Source organism: Rattus norvegicus, chromosome 14 (assembly GCF_021556685.1).
Source record: "Rattus norvegicus strain SHRSP/BbbUtx chromosome 14, alternate assembly SHRSP_T2T, whole genome shotgun sequence".
NCBI lineage: Eukaryota > Metazoa > Chordata > Mammalia > Rodentia > Muridae > Rattus > Rattus norvegicus.
In genome coordinates this window covers 102,003,241-102,027,283 of record NC_141547.1, presented here as the reverse complement: position 1 = coordinate 102,027,283, position 24,043 = coordinate 102,003,241, and the positions used below count along the sequence as shown (strand labels likewise).

The 24,043-nt window shown below is 45.2% G+C and overlaps 1 protein-coding gene across 3 annotated transcripts in view; it reads right to left on the bottom strand.

Annotated features, from left to right (window-relative positions):
* Positions 1 to 492: 492 nt before the first annotated feature.
* The window catches only part of Pus10 (pseudouridine synthase 10), a 62,010-nt gene continuing 38,459 nt past the window's right edge, over positions 493 to 24,043 (bottom strand). The window contains 7 exon segments of one of the 3 annotated variants that reach the window (NM_001401164.1): positions 493 to 1,722; positions 3,663 to 3,762; positions 6,913 to 7,055; positions 12,238 to 12,355; positions 18,184 to 18,239; positions 18,329 to 18,405; positions 19,468 to 19,524. In NM_001401164.1, the coding sequence (NP_001388093.1) occupies positions 1,684 to 1,722; positions 3,663 to 3,762; positions 6,913 to 7,055; positions 12,238 to 12,355; positions 18,184 to 18,239; positions 18,329 to 18,405; positions 19,468 to 19,524 (590 nt within the window). In that variant the 3' untranslated portion in view covers positions 493 to 1,683. 3 annotated transcript variants of the gene reach the window in all.

The window sequence follows — 24,043 nt, the reverse complement described above, 5'->3', positions numbered from 1 at the left end:
ACTTCCTAACCCTTTGTCCTCAGGTCCACATTTGGAGTAAATGTCTATTGCTACCGTTTACCTTTCAACGGGAAATAACTCAAGGAATGCTTTGCTGGAAGTTCCTAACCTTCATGTTTTAGGTCCATTGCATTTAAAACTGAGCTTTAAAAAAAAAAAGGCATGCTCAAAGACTCCCCCAAATTATTTAACTCTTAGGAGCAAAATTTCATCAGAAGCTGAGAAACATCCAATAGACGTCTTTACCTTTTAACTTTTTTCAGTTAAATTCTGTTATACCCTTTGCAATTTTCTGACAATGAGAAATCCTTTGCTATTCTTCATATGATGAAACCTGGTTTCAAAGGATCAGGCTGCCCTTTTCATCCCAATCAAAAACATTTGCCTGGTAAAATACATCTTAAGGACTGGTGTGAATTGTTTCCAAGATGAGAAACGTGAATAGTCAAACACTATTCAAATCAATGCATCAAAAAGAGTCAAGACGTTGCATTAACTGATGAAAGTTTTATTTAAATCTAAATTTTATTGAGCTTCCCTTCTGGCATTTTTAATGATTAACTCTTCTTCTTCTGGTTCAATATATATTTAAGATTTCTCTCCATCATGCCATTACAAGTGACAATTATATGAAATCATATAAGACAAACATTAGCCACTTCTTGGGGGCGGTACTTGATATCCAAATTCCAAAAGCCATCCTCCTGGCTTTGTAACCTAACTGGCATTCTTGAGGGCACTGTCATCCACAGTGTGGCAGGTGCTCCTGACAAGGGTTTACAGAAAGGATCCTGGAGATACAATGGTCAGTACCAGAGCTGGTTACAAGAGTAACTAAGTGTGTCATTTAACTTTTGTTTCCTTGTTTGTGCTTGAAATTAGAAAATAACTGAAACACTTATATAAGCTTGTATTGGTTTAGCATAATCAAATTTTCAAATTTGTAACCCTGGGACAAAAGTTACTGAAGGCACTTGTTTCTGTTTACTTAAAGACAAAAGACATAGGCAGTGTCTAGAGTACACCTCCAGTGGTAAGGCTGTCACTTGCCTTTACAGGAGACACAGACTGACAATTTTCGATTGTCAAAATAGTAACATGAGGTCATAAGGACTATGACAAATCATTCCTTAAAGTATTTCTATTAATAATAGAAGCCTGCTGGAGGGTAATTGGGAAATATTAATACAGATTTACATTTGACATGTTGGAATATCCTAGGAAACTCTTCCACATGAGTCTAGGTGTAACATTTACACAGATGATCTCATAGCCTTAGCAAATTGCTTTAAAGGAACCGCCTCCTGGAGGAGACTGTGCTGGAGGAGATCGAAGCTCTCCTGATTGACAGTGCCTCCCACTGCATGCCTCCCACTGCATGCCTCCCACTGCATGCCTCCCACTGCATGCCTCTCGAAGGAACACGATTTAGAAGGAAAATGGTTTGATTCCTCTTATTTTGGTTTTGTGGTCATGAGACAGGGAATGAGAAAACATAAGACATTCTTAGAACAACACAACACAAAATATGCGTACACGTAGATCCTGAGATGTTACAGTGAACTTTAGGAACAGATCAACATGATCCAAGTGGTTTTGAAGACACCGCTATGGTGGGTAAACAGCCATTTTCCAGACTATTCCACATCATGCCAGGAACCCCTCTGTAGTCAAATGCGACAGCTAGTCATCCAGAGCTGGCGGCCAGTCAACATCTACAGACTAAGGGAGGAAGGCAAGCCGTTAACACAGAAACTCGGCAAGGATCTCTGGGACAGTTTTACCATAAAGTAAGGGGGTTACACTTGCTAAGAGCAGCAAAACTGGCGGCCCATTTCTGAACTGACAGAGACATGATCACTATTAGACCTCTCAACTCCTAAGAGAAGAAACTGAAAAACTAGAATGTCAGTTATGAGTGAAGTATAAACAAATTCAAAGCTGTGCAGCCACACTTCTCCTCAGAAGGAAACTGTTGCTTTGACATCCTTCATTCTACCATCCTCCTATTTAACATAGCAAAACTGTAGGGCCTTGTGCTGAGAAATGTGTCATTCGGAGACTCCATCGCTGGGCAAACACCACGGTGTACTTATTCAAACTATGGTATGATGTCACTAGGTGACACTCGGTGGGACCACTGTTGGCCAGAATGGCACATGGTTCAAGCAGCCTGTGACTAAATGTGAGACACATAAATTCAGAAAATCAGCAGAACCAGAAAAGTATCAATTATCTTCTCATCTTCTCATCCTCAAGCCAGATGTCACAGATGTGCCTGGAATCTTAGCACTTCAGAGACAGAGGCAGGAGGATGGGAAGTTCACAGCCTACCTGAGCTCTATCAGACCCTGTCCCATATCATCAAAGAACTAAATAAATCCAATTAGTCTCCACTGCTACTCACCCTCACTCCGCTCTGGTAGATAAAAGTTAGAGCAAGCAATCTCTTCCAGCCCACAGCCACATTCCAGACACACCAAAACACACAGACTCACATTCCGGGCAGGTTGAACACACCCTGTCTTAGTTTCTCTGTGGGGCCTTAAGAAAAGCCTTGCTGGATGCAGTGGTGAGCATCTGTCCTCTCAGCGCTGGGCAGTCCGAGTCAGGACAGATCAGCAGACGCTAGCCTCAGCCACGAGGCAAGTTCCAAGCCAGCCTGGGCCGAGTTAGGACCAAACAAAAGCAAAAGCTTTCTGTGGCTTACTGAGACACGCGGTCACTAGCCCATGGGTCACTTCATGCTCCAGATCCCCTAACAGCAGAAAAGCCAGAGAACCACTGCACAGGTCTACCCAGCACAAAGCTTTCATAAATTCCAACACGTGTATGTATGTGTGTGTGAGTGTATGCATGCTCATGCATACACACGTGCCCCTGCTACGACACATGATGACGTGAGAGTGGGGTCTCTGCTTCTACCGTGTGGTTCCCAGGGACTGAATTTAACGGAACCTAGGCAGCAACTGCCATTACTGAGATGAGCCCAGCCCCAAAATCATCCATCCAACCCAATATTTGAGAGGGGCTATCTCTAAATTGCCCAGGCTGTCCTGGAATTGTGTAGACCAGGATGGTCTTCACACACACACACACACACACACACACACACACACACACACACAAATGTAACCCTAGCATTCGGAAGGATGTGTGAGGCACAGTTACAACTTTATTTCCTTGTTTTCTTTAGGGTTTTAACCTGACGCCATAGGTAAATTAGTAAACGACAGGACCTGATACCAACTAGTAAATTAGCTATATAATCCATAAGTATCTCAAATGGGATCCTGGTTTGTGGTTTGTTTTAATAAGAATTCCAAAGATAATTCCTTCCAGTATCGGGCTGGAGAAATGCTCAGTGGTTAAGAGTTATCAGCTGCTCTTTCTCAGTACCTACGTCCCATTCTCAGCACCCACGTGGTGGCTCGTGACCGACCATCTGTAACTCTGGTTCTAGGGGACCCAGCACCTCCTTCTCAATTCTGGGAGCACCAGGCACAGACACATGCAGACAAAATACTCACAGACAAAAAAAAAATAAGTCTAATACACAAAACACCCTTCATATAAAAATACCTATGGAGACAGGTTTACTGTCAGAAGACCTAATGGCTGAGTGTGGCTTTCAGATGTGCATCCCCCAGAAAGTACTTTACCTCCACATCTAGCTCAACAATGTCTGCAGTCACGTTCATCAGAGAGCCAATGTTTGGCTTGGTTCTCCCGAAGTCTCCGTGTACAAATTCTTTAATGTAACTGGGTCTCTTTAAGGAAAAGACTACGCGGTACTGCTTTGGCAAGTAGAAGGGAAAAATAAATAGAATTTAAAAATGTTATGAGAGGCCATTTCTAAACTCTGACTTGAGATGTGTATCTTAAAAAACAAGCTCTGGCAACCTGGTTCCCAAGCAGCCTGATGCCAGCACACAGCCAGGCCTGCTTACATCAAGCCTACCAAAGGCTCTGACTTGAGTCAGGGGTCGTGCAGCCCAGACTACAGAACTTGACTTCAATCCTCTCTCCCACTTTCCAAGTGAGGGATTGGAAACACTGGTGACCCGAAAACCCCTATCCCCCAACCTCAGCCCAGGTTTTTGTTTTTCTAATTAGCTCATCCTAAAATTCAAAGGTTTGGGTATACATTAAATCAGCTATATAATTGGATATTTTTGTTTGTTTTTGAAACAGCATCTCACTGTGTAGACCCGGCCTGAAGCTCTCTATGTAGACCAGGCTGGCCTCAACCTCACAGAGATCTGCCTGCGTCTCTCTCCTGGTGCTGGGATTAAAGGCATGCACCACAAAGAACTAATGCTTACCATGATTATGATGATGGTGATGATGCACGTGTGCCTTGTGAGTGCATGGCACACACATATGGGTGATGCTGGAAGCCAGAGAAGTGAGTGGGAGCCCCACCCCAAGCTGGAGTTACAGGCAGGGTTTGCTTGCTTCTTTGTTTCTTTCTGTGCTTACACCTCTAGGTGTTCTGCTTGGACCCACTGAGTGGAGTGCGCGAGGACCCGTGCCTCAGAGCTGGCTGAATTCTTCTGGGGGCTGGCTTTAGCAACTTTGCTTTCTCCACACAGGTCTTACATTCTGAAGGCAATGGCTAAAGCTGGAACTTGTTATTAAGATTAGCAGTCTACAGGACTCTACTGTGGCCCTAACTTTAGCTGAAAAATACACCTTTTCTCCATTGCTCACTAAAAACCAGACAGGCAGCACTGGTAAACCCACAATGGAGTAGAAGGCAGCCAGGAGTGTGCACAGGGAGGGAATGGCCGCAGCCTCCAGGGAGCTAAGGAGGAGCAGCACAGGCCTTCTCACTGCTCCACTGTATGTGTGACTCAGACAGTTACCTAGGACCTCCTTTTTCCTTAATTCAGAATTCTCTTCAACCATTCTTTTTCTCTGGTTTTCTTCAGAGAAAGCTAGTAATAATAGTAGTAGTAGTAGTAGTAGTAGTAGTAGTAGTAGTAATAATAATAATAATAATAATAATAATAATAATAATAATAAAAAGCAGCAGCCAAAAAGCCCCAGAAGAAGCAGTTGAAAGGTCTGGACCTTGTTCATGCTGGCGGGGTGGACGGAGGGCAAGCAGGCCTGGCTCTGAGCCACACACGACCAACGGTTGAATGAGTGAGGTACTATAGTTGTGCCAGTTTTTCTGAGCTAATGTATTAAGTACATGCATGTGGCTGTTTCCAAATATTTCTTGACACTCTTGAAAAGGTATTAGTCTTTCCTCTAGGTATGTAAAGCTAAAGACAGCACTCGCTTTACTTTGGTTTAGAATCTGAGGTAGGTTGTGACGCTCATGGTAGGGTATGCACTTACTGTGAATGAGCCCTGGGTTCGTCCCCATACCAAAGTGAAAATAAATCTGGACATGTGGTTTCTTTGAATTCCAAATGTGCTCCAGACAATAAAGGTAAAGCAAGCTGCTCACTAGAGTCTACACAAACCACCCCGGATCCAAACTACACGGCTTAAAAGCGATTTGGAGTACATAGGCTCTACCTCCAGCCCAGCGGGGTCAGTCCAGGCCACTCGGGGGTAATACAAAGGAGGAGGGAAGGGGTGTGTGAGAAGGAGAGGCATGTGCTTGTAGCAGTAAAGAGGGGAGAGCGAGCTTCTGGCTACTCGCCTCACTCCTCCCACTCTGAGAGGTTTGTGCTGTACACAGGACTGGCATTACCTTCATACCAGTTAGAAGAAATTTATCATTTCATGCGACTAGATCTGGGTCTCTGGATTTCTCTCTCCCTCTCCCTCTCTCTTTCACACTCTTCCCCCCCTCTCTCTGACACACACACACACACACACACACACACACACACACACACACACACAGAGGCACGGTGAGACATGCCTGTTATCCTGGCACTTAGAAGGCAGAGGCAGAAGCTCAGAATCTTGAGGCCAGGAAAAGCCTAGTATTCAGATGTAGTCTTGTAAGAAAGTAACTATTGAACTAAGCCTAGAACACTGACATTCTCCAATTAAAACCTCAGTTCTGACCCCAATGACACGAGTCAGAGTAGCTTATACACAAACACGAGCTTTAGCACGTAGATATTTAGCACTCTAAGTTCCCATCTTTTCTACTTAAAACATAGTCAAATGTTGAAATGCTAACGCAAATATATTGTTGCTTAAGTAAGCAACATGTAGTGCTTCTTTTCCTTTTTCACGAAAGGCCAGTATATTAGCTACAATCAGTATGTGCAGAAGCACTGGAGACAGCCACGTGTCTGTCTGATTCCTGCTGTCTTCCTGGGAAGCGGAAACAGAGAATTGCTTAAGTTTCTCTAATGAGCCTGCCCAGGCAACACCATGAGAGCTTGTCTCAACTTTAAACAAAGTAAAATGCCACAGTTTCCTTCTACCACCTGTCTAACCAGTTGGGCAAACACTGGAACACTTAGGGGACCAAACAGAGTTACATGTGACTTGTAAAACATGTAAGGACAGCAAATGAATCAAAAGTACTTCCTGAATATATCATATGTTCTACAACGGTAAGACACTGCAACACAAGTGTGGACTCCAAAGTTGACATTGAATTGACAGATACCTCACAGTTTAAAACTTTGCTTTGAAACATAAATAGGAAGACAGGCATCAAACGAAGGAAGTGTTGATTCTACTCCAAAATACTGAATACACTCAAGTTCTTTTCAAAATATCCCAGAGCACCTGAGGCGCCGCGGGCCTGTAATCCCAGCACTTGGGAGGCGGAGGCAGGAGGATCAGGAGTTCACAGTCAGCCTGGAGTACATGAGGTCTGGGGTATATAAGAACACATTTCAAATGAACAAGCGACACCCACCCACCCACCCACCCCCCGCACCCAATCAGTAGCCCCTTATTTCTAGGCCCCTGCGGGGCGGAGGATACGTCCCTGCCTGGGTCTTCAGATGCAGACGAAAATGGTGCTCATCCAGGTAGTGTGTCTTCATAGAGTGAATGGCCCGTGTTCTCACAGCCAGAGGCCTGCGGTGAAGGACCCGCAGAGGTGTTTTCTGGTCAATCTTCAAGTCCTAGAGGAGGACACAGAGCAATCGGAGTCAGAGGCAGCCTCACAGCAAGGCCTCAGTGCTGCCTTGGCCTCCCGTGGTTCAGCACAGGAGTTCCCAGCATTGTCGGGTAGGTGGGGAGGCTAACGTCGGAACCAGCTACACCTCCCAAGCTCTAACTCGTGGGACTTCACAGAGCCTAGTCCCAGCTACTCCTTTCTGAACATCACTACTACCCATACATAAGAGGGGGCTCGGAAGGGAGACATCCCGAGGGCTCCCTGCCTTGAAACGCAAGGAATCAGTCAGGATTCTGGCGCAGGACTTTGCTAGAGGATAACACTGTTACCTTGGTCTCTTAATGCTACTAAGTGAGGACTGGAAGAGAAGTGGCAGGGGGACGGTGGGACCTGAGTGTCACTTGTGTGTACGGGAAGTGGGCACATCTTACAGACAGTATACTCCTATTTGGGGGTATCTGGAAAGGAGCATCAGTGTTTATCAAAATGGTTCCGTTAAGTAAGCGTGACTGAGTCTGTACAGTGACTCACACTCCTCCAGTATTTCTTAGCCCAGACTTACAAACATAATGTCCGCTGATATTTTAGCAATTCAGATGTTTCTCGGAGATACAGGCTGCTTTTTTCTTATAATTATGTCCAATTAGAGATTTCCCCTCATGTTGTAAATTAAGAAACAGGGATTCATACTATAAAAGGTCAACTACTTCAAGCTTTTAAAAATAGATTTTAGGCAAACCAGAAAAGTCAGTTCTTAAGAACTCTGAATTCTGTCTTGCTGGAACAGCTCCTCCTGATTTGCATTACTGTGAGCGGCCGCTGCTCTGCTCAGAAAGGAGTCTGCATTCCCTTCCAGACGCTAGGCCAAGAGCAGGTTCCAACAAAGACCACACTCAGAGGGCATGTGGATCTGGAAAAGCAGTCAACAGCCCCTCCCCACTGTGATTCTATAATTCTTATGAGATGGGTTGTCTAGGAGGCTTGACTTTTCTCTAGTAAAAAGGCAACTCTGCTCAAGACTGAGCTGAGAGCACTCACAGGATGGACACAGGGATGTGCAGAAAGCAGACACAGCTGTCCTTTAAGTTAGCAACTACTGTTGGGCATGGCAGCACATCCTTTAATCCCAGCACTCTGGAGGTAGAGACAGATGGATGGATCTCTGTGAGTTTCACGCCAACCTGGTCTATATTATGAGAGCCAGAGCTGCATAGTGAGTCCCTGTTTAAAAATAACTAACAAAACATTATAATAAGTAAGTAAATATCTAGTGAGAGCTCCTCTCCCTGCTTCTGTTACTCCCGTGTCAGGACTGACACACACTGACCACCAGAGCCAATCCAGACACAGCACTCATCAGCTTCAGGCCATGTGTCCTTTTAGATCTGCCTTTCAGACCACAAAAGGAAACCATTACACCCACTCTTAGCACTGGTCACATACAAACACACACACACACACACACACACACACCACACACACACTCAAACCACACACACACACACACACACCCCACACACACCCCACACACACACCACACACACAGACCACACACACACACACACCACACACACAACACACACACAAACCACACACACATACACACACAAACCACACACATACACACCACACACACACAGACCACACACACACAGACCCCACACACACACACACGCACACCACACACACACACACCACACACACACACACCACACACACACACACACCACACACACACACACACACATTCTTTCTCAGAAGCTGCTCTTGAGGAGGAGACAGCAGTGGACCTACAGTGCTGCTTTTCTCAGAATAGAGAACTCACTCAGCTTTATCGTTACAGCAGTGGGAATTTTATAAAAATATAAAAGTGTTACTAGAAACCACCCAGGCCCAGGAGTGTGCCTGGGAGTGGCCTCTGACTTCTGTCTCTCTATAAAATCACCTTTCTCTGTTAATTTCCTGCCCAGATAACCCCCATATGCTGGTGTGGTTTTGTTTCTGCTGGGAATCACACCCAGGGCCTTGCACCAGGCAGGCCCTGTCACTAAGCTGCAGCCCCAGCCCTTGAGTCTGTTTTTACTGGATTTATTTTTCACTGAACCTCAATGCCAGCCCCTAAACTTATTGTTTGCAATGACATTTTTTATCAGCATTTTAAATGATTCCTAAATCTACGTTTGCAATGACATTTTTTATCGGCATTTTAAATGATTCCTATATCTATGTTTTTTTGGCAGGTTTTTGGTTTGTTTGCTTGCTTGTTTTTTTAAATAGACAGGAACTCACTCTAGACCAGGCTGGCTCTGAACTCAGAGATCCATCTGCCTCTGCTTCCCGAGTGCTGGGATTAAAGGTGTGCACCATTACACCTAGCTGATTTGTAAGTGTGAAGGATTATGTGGTTCACAGGGTTTCTGGATCTGTCTGCACTGTATCCTCTCGTCTGTGGCTGGAGATGTGGCTTTGGTGCAGTGTGTGTGGTGCCCCGGGTGCAACCTCTAGCGCGGTGTAAAAAGCAGGTCTGGCGACACAGTCCTATAACCCAGCACTCAGGTGGATCAGGAAGATGAGAAGGGCAACATGACCCTTGTCACATAGTGAGGTCAGTCTGGACTATATAATAACCCCATTTAAACCTCGACATCATCAACTAAAACCTCAATTAAAACAAAAACAAAACAGAGAAACAAAAACCCAATGTTTTTAAGTTTTTTTTTCTTTTTTTTTTTTTTTTTCGGAGCTGGGGACCGAACCCAGAGCCTTGCGCTCGCTAGGCAAGCGCTCTACCGCTGAGCTAAATCCCCAACCCAACCCAATGTTTTTAAAGGCCCTAGACAGCAGGGCCAAGTACAACGCCTGCAAAGGGCGGCCATCTCTTGGTGGACAAGCAATGTGGGCTTTCCCTTCAGCTCCCACGGCCTTGCTTTGTCTGGATGAACTCTAGCCCAGGTTAAGAGCAAGCTCGCCCTGCTCCTGCTGCTAACAGCTGTGAGAAGCGTGTTGAGCCCAGCACAGGCTCACTCAGGGTGTGGCCTGTTCCCTCAGTCTCTGCAGCCCTGCTTGTCCTGAACTCACGCCCTTTATGTGCTGTGTCACTTCATCCAGCCAACACCATCTTCTTCCAGTTTGGTGCTGTTGAGTCAGGAAGGCCCCTTTCCTGCACAACCTTACACAGGAGCCATGCCCCTCAGAAAGGGTACGCTGGGCACACAGAGGCTTCTGAGACTTCGTCCACCTCTGCTGTCAATCTGTCCTGCTGTCAATCTGTTCTGCTGCCAATCTGCTCTGCTGCCAATCTGCAGCTCCTCCCCACCCACTCGTCATGGCTCCACTGGCTGAAGGGAAGAACATGAAGTCATGCACTACTGTGTCCTAGAGGTGGAGCTGCACTACAAACCACGCTGGGTCACCCCGGGTTGCTCCTTTTCCACCATCTGCTCCGATCCTTCACCCATTTCTCTCTAACCTACTGGGTGCCTTACTCTCCGTAACTAATGATAAATCCTATTTTTGGAAACTTTTGCCATATTGTTTTCTCCATAGCCATCCGTGTGTGTGTGTGTGCACATGATATGGTTGGGTGTGCTGAAATCACAAGGCACATGCTCCCGGTACTTCCCCTAGCATCTAGGACAACGCTTTCCGTATGCTAATAACCATCACTTTAAACACTTTGGTTCTTTCCAATAGAGTCTCGCTGGATAGCCCATGCTGGCTTACACTTGTGATCTCAACCTTCTGAGCCACCACACCCAGCTCTACCCCGTGATTTAAAGATCTGGGTAGTAAAACTCCATTATACAGATAAACTGTGTGTGTGTGTGTGTGTGTGTGTGTGTGTGTGTGTGTGTGTGTGTGTGTGTGCACGTGCGCGTGCATGCGTGCGTGAATGTATGTGCGCATGTGTGTATAGTGTTATTTAGTAGGTCATCTAGACTGCTACAGAACACTGCCCATTTAAATAATATCAGATAATGTTGTGCTCATTTATGCTCCTTCAAACCTTGCACTGCAATTCTCATTCTCTGCCTTCCCCTTGGCTCACAGCCCCCTCCCCTATCCCACATGCACTCTCCACCTTACTCCTCTCAGACGGGCTCTCACTGAACCTGGAGCTAGGCTGGCAGTCAGCAAGTGTCAGCAATCCCCTGCCTCTGCCTCCCACAGCTCTGGGGTTTCAGCATGCATGGCCATGCCTGGCTTTAACACAGGAGCCAAGACCCAGTCTTGGGTTCCTGTACTTGCACAGGGAAGTACTCTTGGCCACGTGACCACCTTGCCCGTCCTTCACAGTGCCATGCTTCCAGAATGCTTCACACAGTTCCTGCATGTATTCATTCATATGTGATCTCAGGATCAAGATCTAGTAACATGCTTTGTTTATATTTAACTTTTATAGATAACCAAATATAATAGCATTACTGAGTATTTTCTAGGTAGTTGGTTATGGGGTAATGGACCATGAGAGAAGGCTTGGTAAGGCTGAGCTAAGGTTGGAAGCCCCAGAGACCCTGAAGGGACTATAGGAGCTTTGCCTGCTCCTGCAACCAGACCCCTGTCACGTAGCTGCAGTCCCCCACAGGCCTGCCCCCCATAGAGAGGTCTGTGGCCATCAGTCACGTAGAGGCAGCACCCCAAGCCCTCCCACATGTAGACCAAGCCAATAGGAAGCACCTACTGTCAGACCCTGACCCACCCCAAATCCAGAAGGAATAAAGGTGTGTGATAATTACTCCACCTTCTGAGAGCTTCTGTCCTAAGAGCTATTAACACCTCTGCCAGGGAAGAGACCTGCTCACCTGAAATGCTACCAGACGCTCACACCCCTAGCTGGCCAGTCAGCCTCCTGCCGGCTCAGAAACGCTTTGTGTAAGTGAACTAATTTAATTTTTCTAAACTAATTTTACAGATGAAAGCATAAAGAGGTTAAGGAATTTGTCCAAAGTTGCACAATTTGTTCTAAGAGTTGACCCTAGCGTCTGTCTTCAGAGTCAGCAACACTGACTGCAAGCGTTAGACCACCGTCCATCCAATCACTGGGCCAGGGAGTGGGAAGCCAGGATTTGATTGCAGGTCACACCAACCTGAAAGCCTGGGCTCTACGGTGTGCTGGGAATAAACTAGAAGACGATGAGCTTTTCATAGGCAGAGGAGAAAAGCAAGCAAAGAGCTGCATGCTGTACCTTTAAGTCATCCAGGAACCCAATGTCCTTCTTCTGTATGGCTCTATTCGTCCATATCAAGGCACTGTAGGTCTTAGTCTTTTCTTCTTCGCCTTCCTTCATATGCCCAATTGCCTCTCTAAACAGAAACAGCAAAGGAACTTTTGTGTCAACACATAAAATACACACAGACCTTGTCCCAAATCTGTGTCCTTACAACAGCCTGGCTGAGGAATAACTTGCATGCACTTCCTCCACTAAAAGGACACTTCCTATGAATTTTACTGCTTCTGGGGATGTGCATCTAGCATAATCTAACCTATGACACTTCTGTTGCCCCCAGAAAGGCCCTCCATACCCATGACACTTTCTTCCCATTACGTTCCCCAAGACCTGAATACCTACTACCTGACTTTCTATCTTTACCATTTCCCTAAAAGTTTCTTGTCAGGCACAGTCACAGACTGCATGCCATCTGGTGACTGGACTCTGCATTTAACAGTGCTGTCAAGGTCAAGGAGCATCTGTAGGGCAGTATGAACCAGTACTCCATATCTCCATATCAACCAGCACCAAGTAAGTATGTAGGTTCCCTTTATCCCTGGGTTCTCTTTGCCTGCTGTCAACCTCAGACTAAAAGTTATTATGTTCAACAACTTAAAATGAGCTCTCTGTACCCAGATCCCCTGGGAAGAGAGCTGGATTCTCAGAAGTGCAGACAATCCTGAGAGCACAGGTGAGACCACCTCTTCTGCTCACATTCCTGGCCCAAGAGGAACAGGCCTGGAGCCCTCTGGACATAGGAACCCAGGAGCAGTCTGGGACAGGATCCTTATAGTTTCTGCCTACCCCAGAACTGACCCTGTGACACAGCTCTCTGTACCCAGATCCTGCTGGGAGAAAGCAGGTCTCCAGGAATGCTAGCTGACACATGGGCTTACAGGAAGGTCAAGCCACTGTGAGAGACAGCAAGACCAGCCAACACAGGAGATAAGCAGATGGCGAGAGGCAAGGGCAAGAACCTAAGCAACAGAAACCAAGGCCACTTGGCATCATCAGAGCCCAGATCCTCCACCACAGCAAGTCCTGGACACCCCAGCACACTGGAAAAGCAAGATTTGGATTTAAAAATCACAACTCATAATGATGTTAAAGGACTTTAAGCAGAACATATATAACTCCCTTAAAGAAATATATGACAACACAGGTAAACAGGAAGGAGCCCTTAAAGAGGAAACACAAAAATCCCCTAAAGAATTACAGGAAAACACAGGAGAAGGAATTGAGCAAAATCATCCAGGATCTAAAAATGGAAAGAGAAACAATAAAGAAATCAGAAAGGGAGACAACCCTGGAGATAGAAAACCTAAGAAAGGGGCTGGGGATTTAGCTCAGTGGTAGAGCGCTTGCCTAGCAAGCACAAGGCCCTGGGTTCGGTTCCCAGCTCCAAAAAAAAAAAAAAAAAAAAAAAAAAAAGAAAGAAAGAAAGAAAAAAAAACCTAGGAAAGGGATAAGAAGTCATAGACACAAGCATCACCAACAGAATACAAGAAATAGAAGAAAGAATGTCAGGGGCAGAGGATACCATAGAAAACAAAGACACATGATGTGAAACACAAGAAGCTCCTAACCTAAACCATCCAGGAATCCAGGACACAATGAGAAGACCAACCCTAAGGATGAAAGGGATAGAAGAGAGTGAAGACTCCCAAATTAAAGGGCCAGTTAATATCTTCACCAAAATTATAGAAGAAAACTTCCCTAACCTAAAGAAAGAGATGCCCCTAAACATACAAGAAGTCTACAGAACTCCAAATAGATTGGACCAGAAAAAGAAATTCCTCCTGTCACATAATAGTCAAAATACCAATGCACAAAACAGAAAAGAATATTAAAAGCAGTAAGGGGAAAAGGTCACGTAACATATAAAGGCAGATCTATCAGAATTACACCAGGCTTCTCACCAGAGACTAGAAAGCCAGAAGATCCTGGGCAGACATCATATAGACCCTAAGAGAACACAAATGCCAGCCCAGGCTACTATATCCAGCAAAACTCTCTCAATTAACATAGAGAAACCAAGATATTCCATGACAAAACCAAATTTACACAGTATCTTTCTACAAATCCAGCCCTACAAAGGATAATAGATGGAAAACTCCAACACAAGGAGGGAAACTACACCCCAGAAAAAGCAAGAAAGTAATCTTCTTGCAACAAACCCAAAAGAAGAGAGAGACACAAACATAATTCCACCTCTAACAACAAAAATAACAGGAAACAACAATCACTATTCCTTAATATCTCTTAACATCAATGGACTCAGTTCCCCAATAAAAAGACATAGACTAACAGACTGGATAAGTAAAGAGGACCCAGCATTTTGCTGCCTACAGAAAAAACATCTCAGAGACAAAGACAGACACTACCTCAAAGTAAAAGGCTGGAAAACAACTTTCCAAGCAAATGGTCTGAAGAAACAAGCTGTAGTAGCCATTCTAACATCGAATAAAATCGATTTTCAACCAAAAGTTATCAAAAAAGGTAAGGAAGGACACTTCATATTCATCAAAGGAAAAATCCACAAAGATGAACTGTCAATCCTGAATATCTAAGCTCCAAATGCAAGGGCAACTATATTCATAAAAGAAACCTTACTAAAGCTCAAAGCACACATTGCACCTCACACAATAATAGTAGGAGATTTCAACACCCCACTCTCATCAATGGACAGATCATGGAAACAGAAACTAAACAGAGACGTAGAGAAACTAATGAAAGTTATGATCGTAATGGAATTGAATGGGTATCTACAGAACATTTCATCCTAAAACAAAAGAATATACCTTCTTCTAGCACCTCATGGTAACTTCTCCAAAAGTGACCATATAATCAGTCACAAAACAGGCCTCAACAGATACAAGAAGATAGAAATAATCCCATGCATCCTATCAGATCACCACAGACTAAGGCTGGTCTTCAATAACAAGAAAAATGACAGAAAACCCACATATACGTGGAAGTTGAACAACACTCTACTCAATGATAACTTGGTCAAGGAAGAAATAAAGAAATTAAAGACTTCTTAGAATTTAATGACAATGAAGGCACAGCATACTCAAACTTATGGGACACAATGAAAGTTGTGCTAAGAGGAAATATCATAGCTCTGAGAGCCTGCAAAAGAAACAGGAGAATGAACACATCAGCAGCTTGACAGCACACCTAAAAGGTCAAGAACAAAAAGAAGCAAATACACCCAAGAGGAGTAGAAGGCAGGAAATAAACTCAGGGCTGAAATCAGCCAAGTAGAAACAAAAAGAACTATACAAAGAATAAACAAAAACAGGAGCTGGTTCTTTGAGAAAATCAACAAGATAGATAAACCCTTAGCCAGACTAACCAGAAGGCACAGAGAGTATCCAAATGAACAAAATCAGAAATGAAAAGGGAGACATAATTACAGAAACTGAGGAAATTAAAAAAAAATCATCAAATCCTACTATAAAGGCCTATACTCAACAAAACTGGAAAACTGGACAATTTTCTAGACAAATACCAGGTATCAAAGTGAAATCAGGATCAGATAAACCATCTAAACAGCCCCATAACTCCTAAAGAAATAGCAGTTATTAAAAATCTCCCAACCAAAAAAAGCCCAGGACCAGATGGGTTTAGTGTAGAATTCTATCAGACCTTCATAGAAGACCTTGTACCAATACTGCCCAAACTCTTCCACAAAATAGAAACAGACGGAGCACTACCAAATTCCTTCTATGAAGTCAAAGTTACACTTACACCTGAACCACACAAAGACCCAACAAAGAAAGAGAACTTCAGACCAATTTCCCTTATGAATATCGATGCAAAAATACTCGATATAATTCTCACAAATGGAATCCAAGAACACACCAAAACAATCATTCATCATCATCAAGTAGGCTTCATCCCAGGGATGCAGAAATGGTTCCAATATACAAAAATACAACAATGTAATCCACTATATAAACAAACTCAAAGAAAAAAAACAAATGATCATCTCATTAGATGCTGAGAAAGCGTTTGACAAAATTCAACACCCCTTCATGATAAAAGTCCTGGAAAGAATAGGAATTCAAGGCCCATACCTAAACATAGTAAAAGCCATATACAGCAAACCAGTCCCTAACATTAAACTTAATGGAGAGAAACTTGAAGCAATCCCACTAAAATCAGGGACTAGACAAGGCTGCCCACTCTCTCCCTAACTATTCAATACAGTACCTGAATTCCTAGCCAGAGCAATCAGACAACAAAAGGAGGTCAAAGGGAAGAAATCAAAACATCACTATTTTCAGATGATATGATAGTATACTTAAGAGACCCCAAAAATTCCACCAGAGAACTACTAAGCCTGATAAACAACTTCAGTTGGATATAAAGTGTCTGGATATAAAATTAACTAAAACAAATCAGTAGCCTTCCTCTACTCAAAGGATAAACAGGTTGAGAAAGATATTAGGGAAACGACAGCCTTCACAACAGTCACAAATAATATAAAATACTTCTAACAAAGCAAGTAGGACAAGTATACTTTGTATAACAAGAACTTCAAGTCTCCGAAGAAAGAAATCAAAGATCTCAGAAGATGGAAAGACCTCCCATGCTCATGAATCGGTAGGATTAATATTGTAAAAATGGCCATTTTGCCAAAATCAATCTACAGAATCAATGCAATCCCCATCAAAATTCCAACTCAATTCTTCATAGGTTTACAAAGAGCAATGTGCAAATTCATCTGGAATAACAAAAATCCCAGGATAGGAAAACTATCCTCAACAATAAAGAACTTCGGGGGACTCACCATCCCTGACCTCAAGCAGTAGTACACTGCAATAGTGATGAAAACTGTATGTTTGCCACGTGAATGCCTGGTGTCCTGTGAGGCCAGAAAAGGGAGTCAGATCCCCTGGATCCAGGGGTACACGTGGCTGTGAGTCACTGTGTGCACTGGGAACTGAACCCAGGGGCTCTGTAAGGGCAGCAAGTGCTCTCTCTGCTTCTGACTTGTTACCAATTCTATTAGTCAATCCTTTTCATCACCTGTGTGCAGGACAACATACTATTCATAGATTCAGTGCTAGTTACAGTCGCAGGTGTTCACAGGAAGTCTTGGGATTTCTAAGGATCAGAAGGGATGACTTCACACTGTGGTTTTCTATAGTCAGACAAATAGTATCTACTACTACCTTTTTTGTTTTTTAACATAAGAGCATTATATAACCCAGGCTGGCCTCAAATTCACTACTTGCCCATGGATAGCCCTGAATTCTAACCTTCCTGCCCTGACCAAGCAGTTGGTAGAATTACAGGTCTGTATTACTACTGGCTACTTCTCTGCTTACAAAAACACTACTATAAACATCTGAGTGTGGTCTTTGATATATACTTTCATTTCTATTGTTGATGTGATATCTAGAAGTGGAACATCTAGGTCATACGGTCATTGTATGTTTGAGCTTACGAGAGACTGTCAAAGTGGTCGCACTTTCTTTTTTTTTTTTTTTTTTTTTTAATTCTTTTTTTCGGAGCTGGGAACCAAACCCAGGGCCTTGCGCTTGCTAGGCAAGTGGTCTACCACTGAGCTAAATCCCCAACCCCAAGTGGTCCCACTTTCAACCCCATTAACAACACACAAGGCATTCCTCTATGTCCTTGCCAGCAATTGATATTTTTCTGTTTTTGGTAACAGCCATTCTCCTGGGTGTGGCTGATTTGCACAGCCCTAGTGCAAGATGGTAGGCATTGTTTCATGTTTACTGACTACACATACATCCTCCTTTGAGAAAGGTCTGCTTAATCTCTTTCCCATTTAATTGGGTTGTCAGACTTTTGTTTTCCTTAATAGACTCTGTATGTAATTCCCTTTCACATACATGATCTTTGGAAAGTTTCCTTTTGAACTCACTCTAACACATCCATTCTTACCTGGTAACAAGCTGCAAGTCACGGACTTGGATTTTGTCAGATGATTTATTAATTTTCTGCAGTAGAGAAAGAACAGTTACCGGCTCAGTCCCGCTCAGGCACAGAGCTGACAAACACAGGCCTGGCATGGCCATGCAGCCCTCACCTGCTGCAGCTCCTTAATTTCTTGTGAAGTGAAGTGCACTCGATGAGGGTTCAGCAGCTCAACCGCAAAGGGCCTTCCTAGCAGGCACGCCGGCGGGAAACAAAACCGTGTTCACAGAGTTACCATTTGGGCAAATGCAGGAGGTGTGAGAAACAGGCTGAGTTCCAGAGGACTGAGAGGTTAGAGCAATGTGGTGCCCTACATCTGGGGGACTGAAGGACACATGAGTGATGGGGCGTCTGGGCCCTGGAGCAAGGAGGCTGCTCAACCCCATGCAGGCAGTGAAAAGGACTGCGTCCCCAGAGGTCCTCACACAGGCTTGTGCCAACTACAAAACAAAACTTCAGTAGCCACTGACTAAGGTGGATACACTGATGGAACTAACATTGTCCAGAGAGCACTGCCCAGAGACACCAAGGTGAGGTCCATTCTCCCAGCCACTCTTCTAAGTGTGGATGGGTGGAGAGGGAGAGGGAGAGGGAGAGGGAGAGGGAGAGGGAGAGGGAGAGAGAGAGAGAGAGAGAGAGAGAGAGAGAGAGAGAGAGAGAGAGAGAGAGAGTCTTTGTTTGCTTCTGAGACAGGTTCTATCTGTATAGCTGTGGCAGTACTGGAACTCACTATGTAGGCCAGACTGACCTAGAACTCAAGAGATTTACCTGCCCTGCCTCACCAGTACATCACCATGCCCAACCCTGAGTTAGTCAGTCTCTGTCTCTCATGCGCGTGTGCACGCACACACACACACACACACACACACACACACACACACACACACACACACTCTAAGACATGACTTCTCTAGGTAGCCCTGACTGTCCTCAAACTACATCTGCCTGCTTCTGCCTCCCAAGTCCCAAGTGCTGGGATTAAAAGTGTGTGCCTGAGAAGCTCTTAAATGGAATAACTAATAAACTTTGAGGGAAAGATTTCCTTCTTAAGGCACATACAGTCATCACAGCCTGCAGGCTTCCGGTAAGAAAGCCTCCAAGGAAATGACTGTCGTTTCAGACAAAGCCCATAGTCTGCAAAGGCAGCTGCATACTGCACAGGGCTCCCCATCTGCAGGATCCTGGCCCTCCCTTGGTTCTGAGCGGCTATAGTAGCAGGCAGGTTCTAACCAGGTTAGAACGCCATCTTACCATTTCCTAAAGTTCTCACATCTACATCTTCTCGTCCAGAGGATGAGAAATTAAAACCTGTAAGAGAAAAAGATGAGACCCAGCAGCTCTGCAATTCTTTGTTCCAACCTGTGGTAGAAATCATCCCAGCAATCCACAGGAGGTGACCTCAAGGGGTGAGGTCCACCCCATCTCTAATCTCAATCTTGGCTAAAATAGTAATGGTAATAATAAAAAAATCTATGCCCCTTGCTGGGGTAAAACTATACACATCACTTTAATTCCTATTATAACTTCACGAAGCATTAAACAAATGAACATTAAATTCCGTAGATTTAGGCAATATTCCCAGGGCCAAACAACCCAATGGCAGAGCTACACAGTTCTGATGCCAGAGCCGGAGTTCAGCTAGCACCTATGCCCCATTCTCACGGAAAGTCAAGGCTAGGAGGAAGGCCCATCTTCCTGGCCACTGGCTCTCTGCAAAAACTTTGTCTTTTTTCTCTCAAGTAAGCAAGTCTAACATGAGCAATCATGTTAAAATTAAATGCTATGGGAAGAAATTGAGAGAAAGATCTACCCTTTAAATAGCAAATTAGTTACATAACCAAACCCACCATGGAGCCATGCTAAAACCATGCATAACCCAAGATGAATTTATCCTCACAGACCAAACACTGAAAACGTCAAACAGGGGGATGGGTTTTAAAGATCTACATAACGAAGCACACAGGTTCAGATCAAGGGAAGCTGTCACTGCCACAGCAGCCGCCATTGCAGACATGGTGCTCTCCATCTTCCTTCTAAGGAAGGTGGACAGGCAGGACAGGATTGACAAATGCAGATCTGGTCGCAAGGCTGGTGGATCCAGCACTCTGACACCAGAACCCATTAACCACTCAGTCAGACTGGAACCAGCGAGACAGGAGCAGAGGATCGGGTTGAGGACTGAGAGGGGCTGGGACGCATTGGCTGCCCTGAGCAGCCTCTACAGTGCTGAACCAATGTGGGAGACCATCAGAGTCCTGCCTCACAAAGGCACTGCTGCATTCCCTCAGGATGTCTGCTATGGCAACACACTGTGCTTGATGTCAGAGACAAAGATGTTTGCAGTCCGCATCCTCAGAGAGAAGCCACTGCTGGAAAAGTCTGATGTGACATGTAGACACAGGGCAGGAGACAAATGTAAGAGCCCCCTGCACACACATTCCTGCGACGGAGCGCAGTTCCACATCCCACCCTTTATTCTGTTTACTGTTATGTTACATGTGGATATGTCTGTGTGACGCGTTATGGTACCGGCATGTACCATGGTGTTCACGTGGAGGTCAGAGGACAGTGCAGGTCAGCTCTCTCCTTCTACCATGAGGAGCTGGGGACCAGACCGAGGCCACCAAGCTTAGCAACACATGTCTGAGCCATGTCACCAGGTCTCTTTAGAAAATGTTTCAAACTTGAAAGCTAAGAAAACAAATGGAGCCCTAGATGGAACCTGGAAGCCATTTATGGGGGAAGCCTCCAGACCTTGTGAAGTGTGTGATGAGGACTAGTTGGGGGAGAAGTCTGTAGTACTAGAGAATACACGCTTAAAACTTACTTTTCTGAACCGGAATTGTGACTTGCCTTGTCCCCTCTAGTTCTACATCTTAAGGAAATGTCAAAGGAAAGGTCATGCCAAAAGCAAATGAAGAACGAGGATTATCAGGGACCATTAAGTGGTAGGCCCGCTCTGCGGTGGCTCTCAGACCCAGGGCAGACGGCTGAAGGCTTGAAGGCTGCAGGAAGCCAAGACACAAGGCTTTGACCACAGGGAACTGGCCCAACAACCGTTATTCAGCAAATAAGGCAGTGAATGTAGTGGTAGGGAAAAGCTTCCTTGATTCATGGACCTGGAGAATGCGTCAATACGCAGTACTTATTACCTACAGCATTAGCAGGCACACTAACAGGATGGACTAGTTCAAAGCAACCGAGAGACAAGTGTATCTGCCCTCCTTAGGAGGCAGACGGCTGTGTAGGAAGCAAGGCCGCTCCATTCAACACTGGTTTGTTCCATACACTGTCAAACTCAAGGACGTAACCTTCAAGCTCGTCTTCCCAGAGCCCTCAGATATGAACCACAGATCAGAAGTTACAAGCCACCCAGCTGAGAGACATGGCTGGCCAATGATGGTCATCAACCCGGGATTCTGGACAAGCTTATAACCGCACACCACTACCACACAGCAGCCAGTCACATGCAGGCCCAGACGACTGCTGTCTCTCAGCAGCTTGTCAGTTTCTCAGGGAGCACACTGAGCAGACAACCTATTTTTGTTTGTATGTTTGGTTTTTTGCTTGTATGTTTTATTTTTTGTTTGTTTTTTGAGACAAGATTTGAGTATCCCTGGCTGTCCTGGAACTCTCTATGTAGACCAGGCTGGCCTCAAACTCACAGACACCCACCAGCCTCTGCTTCCCAGAGCACTAGGATTAAAGGTGTGAGCCACCACCACCTGGTCTGTTTGTTCTGAGGTTCCTGTTGTCGAGAGTGGGTCCCACTGTATACTTCTGGTTGTCCTGGACCCTTAGAGATCAGACTGACTCCGCCTCCTCAGTGTTGGGGTGAAAGGTGTGTGCCACCATGCCTGGCCTGTTTTTATTTATTCGTTCTTTGAGACAGAGTCTCAGAGACCCCAGACTGGCCTTGAACTCACTATTTCGTAAGGATGACCTTAAACTTCTAGGTCTCCTGTCTCCACTTCCTGAGTACGAGGATTCCAGGCCTACACCACCATGCCCAACTTACTGGTGCTGTCAATCAATCCCAGAAACAACTGAACTACATCCTCAATCTCAGGGTCCATCTATTTTCAATTAGGGACAGCATTTCCCTCTGCAAGAGGAAAATGACACCCCCCCACCCCCACCCCCACCCCCTACCCCCCACCCCCACCCCCCACCCCCCACCCCCACCCCGCTAAAAGGATTACCTTATGAAAACCTGAAAGGGGAGTTTCAGAGCCTCCAGCAACCCTGGAACTCTGAAGAAGCGAGGGGTTTCTTTGGGACCTAAGTAGCCCAACTGAAGATTCCAGAATCCTTATAGAAAGGAAGTGAGGGAGCCCCCCCAAAATGTGAGCAGGACTGCTTTACGTTTTTATCTTTGATGCAGTGCTGTGAACTAAAGCCAGACTCTAGTGCACACTGAGTGATGCTGTCAGCCCAAGCTGGGCTTATTGTCAAGCCTTCATAACCCTTATAAAGAAAAAGCAGTTTGTAAATATTAAGTAAAAGTTCGAGGGGTTGGGGATTTAGCTCAGTGGTAGAGCGCTTGCCTATCGAGCACAAGGCCCTGGGTTCGGTCCCCAGCTCCGGAAAAAAAAAAGAAAAGAAAAAAAAAAAAAAAGTTCGCAGCAATGCCACAATCTTCTTTCCTAAATATTTGGGAAATATTAGTCTTCTAGGTCGCTTTTCTCTATTCAGAAAGAATGCACGGCAGCTAGGGAGACAGCGAGCCACGGTAAGTGCTTCCTGCATAAGCGTGAGGACCCACAGCCCTGTCAGCACCAGGAGTCCTAGCTGGGGAGATGGCTTTGTGGTAAGAGCACCAGCTGCTCTTGAGCAGGACCTGAATTTGGTTCCCAGCAACCAACACCCAGAACTCCAGCTCCGTAAGACCCAATGTTCCTAGACCTATGGGCACAGCACTCATGTGCAGAGAGCCCTCCGCCCCCCACATATATGCACATACATGATTTTAAAAGTCTTTAAGACAGCGAAGGATGGCTACATGCGTCTTTATCCCTGGTACTTGGTGGGCACATGAACATGGCAGATCCCTGGAGCTCAGTGCCTAGCCTGGCTAGCCACCTCGGTGAGCCCCAGGTTCAGCTCCTCTTGTCTCATAAAGCCAGGTGGAAAGCGACTGAGGAAGACATCTAGATGTTCTGGCCAGTTGTGTGTCAACTCGACACAAGCTAGAGTCATCAGAGAGGAAGAAACCTCAGTTGAGGAAATGCCTCTGTGAGATCCAGCTGAAGGCATTTTCTCAACTAGTAATCAATTGTGGGTAGGGCCGTCCCTGGGCTGCTGGTCTTGGCTTCTATAAGAAATCAGGTTGTGCAAGCCAGGGGAAACAAGCCAGTAAGTAACATCTCTCCATGGCCTCTGCACCAGCTCCTGTGTCCAGGTGCCAGCCCTACCTGATTCATGTCCCGCCCTCCTCTGATGGTGGCCTATGATCCGAACAAACCCTTTCCTCCACAACTTGCTTTTGTTGATCATAGTGTTTTCTTCATAGCAATAGGAACAAGACAGCAGCCAACATTGACCTTTGGCCTCTCCATGCACGCTCATATGTGCCAATTCATAAGAGTGAAAATAATAAAGTAAATAATAAAAGTGAGCTTAGTCCTACGACAGACAATAAATCACGAGTGAGATGTAGTCTGAAGTGTTTGTTCCTAACAAGTCAGAGGGCTAGACCTCTGCCTGACTTTAGAGCATGCTCCTCGATGTTTCTCAGAGAGGAAGGCAGTGCCTAGCCGATCCATGAGAGGCCTCACTCCAAAGACTGGCATCGCCCACTGGGTGCAGTTTTTCTTTACAACTGAAG